Raw genomic sequence first — 10,332 nt, 5'->3', positions numbered from 1 at the left:
CATGTACCTGTTCAAAAATCTCTTAAGCAAGCAAGTAAGTAAGTTTATTGGCCAAGTATTCACATACAAGGAATTTGCCTTGATGCTCCGCCCTCAAATAACAACATGACATACAGTGACAGTTACGAATGACTCAGAAAACACTAAACATTAATAATAATAAAACATTAATGATAAAACACCATTGATCAAGCGTGTGAACCAACAAAATACCAGATCAAAGGGAGGCTACAGATTTTTTGGCTGTTGAGTAGAGCAACTACTCGTGGATAAAATCAGTTTTTATGTCTGGCTGTGGCAACTTTGACAATCCGGAGTCGCCTTCCAGAGCATCACTATTGTATCCGCCTCCCCCACCACCCCTGGCAGCGCGTTCCAGAAACACACTGTAATAAAAAACTTACCCCCACACATCTCATTGAATCCCCCCTCTCCCCTTAAAGCTATGCCCTCTAGTGTTTGATTGTTTCCATCCCGAGGGAAAATGTTCTGACTGTCTGCCCTGTCTATGCCTCTAATACTTCTACCTGCTCTTCTCTCAGGCTCCAGCGTTACAAAGAAAACAGTCCACGTCTGTCCAACTTCTACCTATATCTGTTGACGTTGGAGCTGTGCAAACTCTATAAAGTGGGTGTAGGTAGAGTGATTCAGGTACTGTCTCGCTGTGAGTTAGTTGAGCTGACGTACAGCAGCACTGTGCCTGTCTGTAGGCGCCACTGTTGACGCCGAGGTTTCAACCGGGGCAATTGACCCAATCTACAGAGGATTTCTCGAGTGAATTTCCCCTCACTGGATATCTCTTCAGCAGGCTGACGTCAAAATAACACCGAGGGGCGCAGGGCTTTAAAAGACCAGTTGCTCTCGCCGGCAATGAGTACTTACAAGGCGAAGGAGCAGAGACCTTGCGAGCTGCAGACACGGGGATATCCCCTGCGTGGTTGAATTCCACCTGAGATCCTGCCTCAACTCCCAGTAAGTAGAAACCAGTGAAGCTAACACGGGGGGGTTGCAAACTCCCTCCCAACTTTGTCCCCTCTATCCGTGTCCAAATCCCATCTCCTCTCTCCTAGCCCCTCTAACCGCGGATCATAGCTTGCACGCTATAGGATCTTTGCACGCAAGCATCCCCATAATTGTAAATAAAAGTTATTTCATTTCTCTTTGCGGGTAAAATGTTTCCAGCATGAAATTAATGATTGAAATTAATGTCCAATTTGATGTTGCAGATGGGAAGTAACGCTCACTCTGCTGTAACTCTTAACATTCAATTCAATGCATGCACTTCTAACCAATTCGCTTCTTCGCCTTTAACAGTTACCCGGTGCGGTTGGTTTCAGCGCAAGTTCAGGAGACTCGCTTTATGTGTGTGTGTGCGAGTCGCTGAAAAAGTTTTCCCCAGTATCTTACCTGCTGAATCGGCGTCTCGGCGTTTGAAGTCATGCACTGTCTGAAATTATCCACCATCCTCCTCTTCGTCTCGGTATCTCTCAGCTCGCTGGACCGGTTACAGGCTGTTGTCGCGATCAGGTATGTGTGCATTGTTACCAGTTTTATGCTTCGGCTAAGGTTAGTTGATTGTAATATGTAGAATGGAACTGCAGGCGCTGGTTTAAACCGAAGGTAGACACAAAAAGCCGGAGTAACTCAGCGGGTCGGGCAGCATATGTGGAGGGTGAATGAGATAAGATAACCAACGAGTAGTTTAGGTTTACTTTGGAAACGGGTCAATCGGCCCACCGAGTCCACGCCGACACCAAGTTTTGGGTTTTCCCAAATTTCTCGTCCACTCTCTGCACATCCTTGGTCCTACTCACAAGGGGCGATTTACAGAAGCCGATAGATCTACAAACCCGCACGTCTTTGGGACGTGGGAGGCAACCCCCACGGTCACAGAGAGAACGTGTAAACTCCACACACTGACAGCACCCTAGGTCAGGATCGAACCCGGGTCCCTGGCGCCGTGAGGCAGCAGCTCCACCCGCAGCGCCTTTCGGTAGCATCCATTAATCCAGCACAGATATTGGAGGAGATTTTGCCATAATCTTGCTCACAGTCTCCTAAACGGTCCGAAACCCTCCAACTTTCTTGGAGAAACACGGAACTGGAGACGTCGGTTTATAAATATGAAGATACAAAGTGCTGGAGTAACTCAGCTGGTCAGGCAGCATCTCTGGAGAACATGGACAGGTGACGCTTCAGGTTGGGACGTTTTGTTTGGACTGGATTGCTACTGCATTTAAAATCTCATCAACATTACACCAGTGATAATAAGCCAGTAAACACGACAAGTAGGTTTAATTTGGGGCTTTAAAAAGCAGACCATTGTTGGAATGCAAACACTGCAAAGATCCAAGTGTGGTTGAGTTGGGGACCAACGTAATGTTGAAATCAAAAATGTGCTTTTCATTTACAATGCTGTTGTAATCAACTTGCTGCTTGCCATATCTATGCCAGCTTCAGGTTTTATAGTATCACATGTACCCAGCTACAGTGACTGTAATGCTTTGTTTTTGCAAGCTACCCAATTAAATCGGATAATACTGTACATGAATATAAACAAGCCAAACTCGGGTATAATAGGTAGAGCAAAGGGGAAGATACAGAGTGCAGAATATAGTTCACAGCATTGTGTCATGGACAAAGTCCAATGTACGCAATGGGTGAAACTTCACCTATCCAAGTTTTCCAGAAATATTGCTTGACCTGCTGAGTTACTCCAGCACTTTGTGTCTTTTTTTTTGTAAACCGTCATCTAAAGTTCCTTGTTTGTCCAAGAACGTTGGAGGCTTACAGATATTTAATGCATTGTACATGGAGACTGTAAGGATAAGCTAACCTCCACCGCCTGCATGAGATCCACATCCCTCCATCCCCTGCGTAGCCATTTGTATCATGGCATCATGTTCGGCACAGACTTTGTGGGCCGAAGGGCCTGTTCCCCCTGCTGTAATTGTTCTATGTTTGATGTTTATTTTGTTTGTTGCTTCCCATTGAATTAGGGACGCTGTCGTTTCCAGTGACCCCGATGCTGTGCTTCCTGGGTGGAAGTCCTGGGAGGTCCCTGTGCTTAGGAAGAGGTCTCCCTTTGGCTGGCCAGCTGCTTTACCTGCACAACAGCTTCTTATGGCAAAGAGGTACCATCAACGCATTCTGCATGATCCTACACACCAGGCTAAGGGAGGTATAGTGGTGCAGGTTACTTTAGTTTAGTTTAGTTTAGTTTATTGTCACGTGCACGTAGGTACATTGAAAACATTTTGTTGCATACTATCCAGTCAGCAGAAAGACAACACATGATCACAATCGAGCCATTTACAGTGTATAGATACATGATAAGGGAATAATGTTTAGTGCAAGGTAAAGCCAACAAAGTCCGATTAAGGATAGTCCAATGGGCACCAAAGAGGTAGATGGTGGTTCAGCACTGCTATCTGGTTGTGGTAGGATGATTCAGTTGCCTGATAACAGCTGGGAAGAAGCTGGCCCTAAATCTGGAGGTGTGCGTTTTCACATTTCTATACCTTTTGCCTGATGGGAGAGGGGAGGAGGTAGAACTTGCAGCAGGTAGAACCGTTGTCTCGCAGCGCCGGAGACCCGGGTTCTATCCCGACCTGTCACATATAGACCTACACCGTGTGGAGTTCTGTTCTCTAAAATCAAGAAAGGACTCTGAAGAAAATGCAAAACTAAAACAATACGTTTATTATTGTGCGGAAGGGGACAATGGGTGCCATTGAGTCAATGGCAATTCCCAATGGAGAAATCAGCTGAATGCTGTCTGTGTGTGGAGTTTGCATGGTCTCCCTGTTACCGCACGGCTGCTCCAGTTTCCTCCCACATCCCTGAAAACATGCGGGTTTGTAGATTAATTGGCCTCCGTACATTGCCCCTGATGCGTAGCGGAGTGGATGAGAAAGTGGAATACCCTAGTGTAACTAGTGTGAATGGGTGATCGCGTAGACTCGGTGGACCAAAGGGCCTGTTTCCATGCTGTATCTCTAAACCAAACTAAGATGGGTGGACAAAGGTCAGAGGTGGGAAGAAGGCAAAAAGATGTGAGATAAGGAGGGAGGAGGTGTGAAATGTAAAGCCAGAGGAATGGATCTCAGTGGAAGAGGATAACGGGGAAGGGGAAAGGTGGGCAGGGATGGTGGGAGAAATGGGTTCACACCTGGGTGGGGCACAAGCAAGAGGGGGTGAATTACAAATGGGTGTGGTTGTTGGTTGGTTACCTAAAATTGAAGAATTCAATGTTCGTACCATGGTGCGTACATACATGCGCATAGATAGAGATACAGCATGAAAACATGTTATTCGGCCCACCGAGTCCATGCCTACCAGCGATCACCCATACACTAGTTTAGATTTTAGACTTTAGAGATACAGCGCGACAACAGACCCTTCGGCCCACCAAGTCCGCGCCGACCAGCGAGCACCCGTACACTAACACTATTCTACATACTGGGGAGAATTTTACAACTTACCAAAGCCAATTAACCTGTACGTCTTTGGAGTGTGGAGGAAACCGGAGCACCTGGAGAAAACCCACATGATCACAGGGAAAATGTACAAGCTCCATACAGAGTCAGGAACGAACCCGGGTCTCTGGCGCTGTAAGGCAGCAACTCTACCGCTGAGCCACTGTGCTGCCCTAAGTTCTATCCTACACATGAGGGAGAATTTACAGTAGTCAATTAACCTACAAACATGCACGTCTTTGGGATGTGGGAAGAGACCGGAAAAAACTGGGCGGCACTGTGGTGCAGCGGTAAAGTTGCTGCCTTAGAGCGCTTGCAACACCAGAGACCCGGGTTCGATCCCGACTACAGATGCTGTCTGTATGGAGTTTGTACGTTCTCCCCGTGGCCACGTGGGTTTTCTCCGAGATCTTGGGTTTCCTCCTACATCCAAAGACGTACAAGTTTGTAGGTTAATTGGCTTGGTATAAGTGTAAACTGTCCTTAGTGTGTTAATGTGCGGGGATCGCTGGTCGGTGCGGACTCGATGGGCTGAAGGGCCTGTATCCGCACTGTATCGCTAAACGAAGCTATACTAAACTAAAACCCTTGCAGCCACTGGAAGAATGTGCAAACTACTGTAATGTGCTGTGTTCTGATTTCCAAAATTAAGAAAGGAATTTAAAGAAAATGCAATAGCAAAACAGTTTATTGATTATGGTGCACGAGGGGGCAACAGGTGCCACCGAGTCTATGCCAATGGAGCAATCCCATTAGTCACGTCTCCCCCTGACTACCCGACAACCTTTCCAAACTCACGTTCCCGTTGACTCCTTTTGAATATAAAAATAAGAACAGAAGAAATTAGGCGCACGGGGTATGTATCTACTTTTTAAATGCCCGAATCATCTACAAAATCCTCCAGAGAAGATAATTCCAGAGGTTCACCAGATCGCGCAAATGACTTATTCTAAGAGATAATTTACAGAGAGAGACACAAGGAACAGCAGATGCTGGAATCTTGAGCAAAGCGCCAACTGCTGGAGGAAGTTAGCGTGTCAGGCAGCATTTGTGGAGGGAATGGACAGGCGAGGCTTTGGCTCGCAGTTGTCTGTGCAATTTGGAGATGTGATAACTCCATCATAAATGCCACGTTCAGTGTAGGACTCGTTCCACAACCGTTGACTCACTCCACCAGCAAGGCACAGTTGCAGAAGTTTGTACCATCTATAGGATGCACTGCAGCAACTAACCAAGGGTCCAAACCTGAAACATCACCTGGATTCCATGTTCTCCAGAGATTCTACCTGACCCACTGAGTTACTCCAGCACTTTGTGTCTTTCAATGCTCAAACCGTTGGGTATGAATGCTTCAATCATTCAATGGTGCTTTATTTCCATTGTGCTTTATTTGTCACACGTTTAATTATTTTTGCATATTTACACATGCACCATTTCCAAAGTCCGGTTCACCCACGCGCTCAGTCTACTGGAGCGGTTGCCGATCATGGTGAGCCCCAGGCTCCTGCAGAGCCTCCCTCCATCGCCTTCGACAGGATCGGCACGCAAACCGATGTCCCTCACATCGCCCACCCATCTTTGTGTCCTGGGGGTGCGGCCTGCAGACGCTGGAGGCAATACCACAGTTCACCCTCTTGTTGGCCCTTGCTCCTCGTGTCTGACGTCTCCTTCCTCACCGGTTCTCCAGTGTTCGGGGGAGGAGCAGGGTCCGGGTCCGGGTCCCGCAGCCGAACCTTTGGAGCCTCTGGGCGTGTTCCCGGTTCCAAGGCTGTGGCGCCTCGGCAAGAATCCTGCCACGTGCCACCTCACGCTAAGCTTCCTTAGACAGCTCCATCCAACTGCTAGAAGGACAAGGGCAGCAAAAGAATGGGAACACCATCATTTGGAAGTTGCCCTCCAAGCCACACACCATCCTAACTCAGAAACATATCGCCATTCCTTCATCGTCGCCAGGCTAAAACCCTGGAACTCTCTCCCTAATACCCACACCTCGAGGACTGCATGGGCTCATGAAGGCAGCTCACTACCATCTTCTCAATTGCAATTAGGGATGGGGCAATTATATGCTGACTCAGTTTGCAAAGTCCACATCCCTTGAATGAATTTGGCCACGACAGGGACAAATGCCAAATCACAGGACATAATCGGCAGGAGATAATTTTGAGGGAATTCAGAGAAATTAAAATTAACATGTTAGCTGGGAGCTATATTAAAATATCACACCTACTCTACTCATTGAGAAGTTAGATTAACAACCAACAAAGCAATTATGTATCGAACAATTAAATCAAATCAACACCGTTATTAGAGGGAGCTGTATTTAAACTGTGTGGTGCCATGATCAGAGCAGGGATGGAAGCTGAGATACATTTTTTAATAGACTTCTGCTGCTGGAAAAACAAATAGTGTTGGAGTAACTCAGCAGGTCAGGCAGCATCTGTGAAGGATCAGGATGTTTTGGGTCAGGGCCCTTCGTTAGACTGATGAGTCTGAAGGGTCCCGACCCAAAACATCATCTGTCCATTCCCACAGTACCTCCAGCACTTTGTGCTCAAAACACCAACATTTGCAGAGGCCTGTGCCCCCTGCCATTAGAAGTCTGATCAATGAGCAAGGAGGTTACATTCCAGAACGCAAGATAACAAGTCAATAAACCCAGTGGGTGAGGCAGCATCTATGGAGCGAAGGAAATAGGCAGCATTTCCGGTCGAACCCTTCTTCAGACCCGACCCGAAACGTTGCCTATTTCCTTCACTCCATAGATGCTGCCTCACCCGCTGAGTTTCTCCAGCATTTTTGTCTACCTTCGATTTTCCAGCATCTGCAGTTCCTTCTTAAACAAAAGTCAGTGAACCCATTGTGAAATAAGGGAATAGATAGATAAAAGTGCTAGAGTAACTCAGCAGGTCAGGCAGCATCTCTGGAGAACATCTATAGGTGATGTTTCGGGTCGGGACCCTTCTTCAGACTCATTGTAGAGGGGGGGGAGAAAACTGGAAGAGAGGTGGGGCAGGACAAAGTGTGGCAGATAATAGGCTTGTTATGTAATCTGTCAAGGCCAGGTTATCTCATTATCCATGGCTCCTGTCAAACTTGGATATGTTGATTCAATGTGTTGTTGGATAAAGTGGACATGTCACAGCTGGAAATAGTGGGAAGAGGAAAGGAAAGCGGGATAGTGGGGTAAATGGGTGCACATCAGAGTGGGGCACAGGAAGGGGGGAGTTAAAAATGGAGGGGAGGTTGTTGTAACCCATATATTTGGAGAATTCAATGTTCCTACGTTGTAAGCTACCCGTGGAATATGAGGTGCTGTTCCTCCAGTTTGCGTGTGGCCTCACTGTGGCAGTGGAAGAGGCCCAGGACAGAAAGGGTTCGTGAGGGAATGGGAAGGGGAGTTAAAATGGTTAGCAACCAGAAATCTAGCAGGCCTTGGCAGACCGAATGCACATGTTGAGCGAAACGGTCACCGAGTCTACGCTTGGTCTGGCCATTGTAAAGGAGGCCACAACGGGAGAACCAAATGCTGCAGATGAGGTACATTCTCCCGCCCCCCCCCCCCCCCCCCCCCACTACAATCAGTCTGAAGAAGTGTCCCGACCCAAAATGTCACCAATCCATGTTCTCCATAGCTGCTGCCTGACCTGCTGAGTTACTCCAGCACTTTATGGGGGTTTTTTTTTCAAACCAGCATCTGCAGTTCCTAGTGTCTCCAGTTCCTAAATGTCCTCTTGTGGAGCAGAATCATGCTACAATCATATTGCTCTCGTCATTTCCTGAAAACCCTAACTAATGTAGCAGAATATTAATATCGATATATCACTGATTTTCCGGCACCCTTGGTTCCAGAGCCTGGCTGGATTATCTGTTTTGCTGGAGCAGCAGAGGCCACATAATAATGATAGAATACACCTCTGACCCATCCCATGTCTCTAAAGCATCAGCAACTGCTAGAAGCTTAAATAACACAAATATTAATTGTAAATTACATGTGAATTAAATGATTGATGTAACACATTAGTACAGGTATAATTGATATCAATTCATTAGTACGGTATGAGTGAAAACGATTTAGTAATTACTGTATCTACAAAGAATATTGCGCTTCCAAAGTGGCAAATTTTAGAATGTTACTAGAATTGTTGAGCTAATCACAAATCTATAGCCGGCCAGTGAACTAATCTGGCTCTCGTAATTTTGTCCGGATTAAACGAGGTGCCGGACCATCAGTTGCCGGAAAATCGACAACAAAAGTGGACCTGAACTCTAATTGTCCTCCATCCTAGTTGCCCTCTTACTTCCACTGTTTGTATCCTTCCCCAGCCAACAATCGGCCATTGCTGACTAAACCCTTTCTGAGGTCATCTGTTGCCGGCCCTGTTTTGTTCTCGCCTTCTCTATCTTTCACTCTGAAGGCATCCGACCCGAAACTCCACCTATTCCTTTTCTCCAGAGATGCTGCCTGACCTGCTGAGTTACTCCAGTAGTTTGTGTCTATCTTTGGTATAAACCAGCATCTGCACTTCCTTCCTACACGCTCTAATGGTGCGGAACAGTTGCTGAGGGCTAGTGTTGCTGCCTTACAGCGCCAGAGACCCCGGTTCAATCCTGACTATGGGTGTTGCCTGCTCAGAGTTTGTACGTTCTCCCCATGACCTGCCTGGGTTTTCTCCTGGTGCTCCGGTTTCGTCCCACACTCCTAAGACGTGCAGGTTTGTAGGTTGATTGGTTTTGGTAAAAAATTGTAACAATGTTCAGTGTGTGTAGGATAGTGTTAGTGTACGGGGATCATTAGTCTGTGTGTACACAAAGATGCTGGAGAAACTCAGCGGGTGCAGCAGCATCTATGGAGCGAAGGAGATAGGCAACGTTTCGGGCCGAAACCCTTGTGTACTTGGTGGGTCGAAGGGCCTGTTTCTGCACTGTGTCTCTAAACTAAATTAAACTAAACTAACAGGTCTGATGAAGGGTCTCGACCCGAAACATCACCTATTCATTTTCTCCAAAAATCCTGCCTGACCCTCTGAGTTACTCCAGCTTTTTGTGTCTATCTTCGGTGTAAACCAGCATCTGCAGTTCCTTCGTACACTAATTGAGTCTATTTGGTTTAATTTACTCTTGCAGCTTCCGTGTTAAAAAGAGGAAGTGCAACACTGCCACCTGTGTGACACAACGTCTGGTGGACTTTTTGAGCCGTTCCAACAAGAATCTGGGTGCCTTTTACACACCGACGAATGTAGGTTCGAACACTTACGGCAAGAGAGACAGCGTGGGACTATACAACAAAGAACTCCAGAGTTAACTCCAACGCTAGAACTCAGAGCAATCCTGGTTCATTCTTCTTCAAGTTAGTAGGTTCTTGTGATAGCTCCAGACTCAGTAGAGGACGAAAGTGCTCACCTATCATAGAATTTCAAGCAGTTGTGCTCTCGTTTCACTGTTCCTGCCGATGGTTTTGCTATGGAACAATCATATGGATATGACCAGGTTTATTGCTTTATGTAAGAGATCCCTGCATGTTTTTAATTTAAAGAAACCTGCTGGTATTACTTGAATTAACTGTAATAACTAAGTTATTTGGATTCTATTAAAGGCTATTATTGAGAATTTTATTCTTTTTAAAGCTGGAGCGTTTGTCTTTCTGTGAAGTTAACTTTGTTGGCCAAGTGTGAAATACGCATTAGAGGCCCAATAAAATGAAAAAGGGAGTATTTAGTAGAGCATTGTTGAACATGAATTACTTTCCTTGGAAGCACACAGAGGCACGGCATGAAAAGCAACAGGAGCAAACCATCGCTAAAACTGCCCACCTTCCCTGCCTGTTAAGTATCTCTTGCCCTATCATATTTCACTT

The 10,332-nt window shown here is 46.4% G+C and overlaps 1 protein-coding gene across 2 annotated transcripts; it reads left to right on the top strand.

Moving 5' to 3' along the window:
* Positions 1–395: 395 nt before the first annotated feature.
* On the top strand, positions 396–10,087 carry LOC116985087 (islet amyloid polypeptide). 2 transcript variants are annotated; one of them, XM_033039487.1, is made up of 4 exons: positions 396–972; positions 1,338–1,527; positions 3,000–3,134; positions 9,603–10,087. In XM_033039487.1, exons 2-4 carry the CDS (start codon positions 1,439–1,441, stop codon positions 9,778–9,780), a joined length of 402 nt encoding a protein of 133 aa, XP_032895378.1. In that variant the 5' UTR covers positions 396–972; positions 1,338–1,438; the 3' UTR covers positions 9,781–10,087. The 2 variants fall into 2 exon arrangements, with proteins under 2 accessions (XP_032895378.1, XP_032895377.1); XM_033039486.1 differs by having other exon boundaries at positions 397–972; positions 1,315–1,527.
* Positions 10,088–10,332: the final 245 nt, after the last annotated feature.

This window comes from Amblyraja radiata, chromosome 21 (assembly GCF_010909765.2).
Source record: "Amblyraja radiata isolate CabotCenter1 chromosome 21, sAmbRad1.1.pri, whole genome shotgun sequence".
Lineage (NCBI taxonomy): Eukaryota > Metazoa > Chordata > Chondrichthyes > Rajiformes > Rajidae > Amblyraja > Amblyraja radiata.
This window is presented reverse-complemented; position numbering and strand designations above follow the sequence as displayed.

Bases quoted from the DNA above. Each gene is read 5' to 3' on its own strand.
- LOC116985087 (XM_033039487.1), top strand. From the start codon at position 1,439: ATGCACTGTCTGAAATTATCCACCATCCTCCTCTTCGTCTCGGTATCT. The intron at 1,528-2,999 runs GTATGTGTGCAT...CCATTGAATTAG, and splicing joins CAGGCTGTTGTCGCGATCAG to GGACGCTGTCGTTTCCAGTG. The intron at 3,135-9,602 runs GTACCATCAACG...TTACTCTTGCAG, and splicing joins CAGCTTCTTATGGCAAAGAG to CTTCCGTGTTAAAAAGAGGA.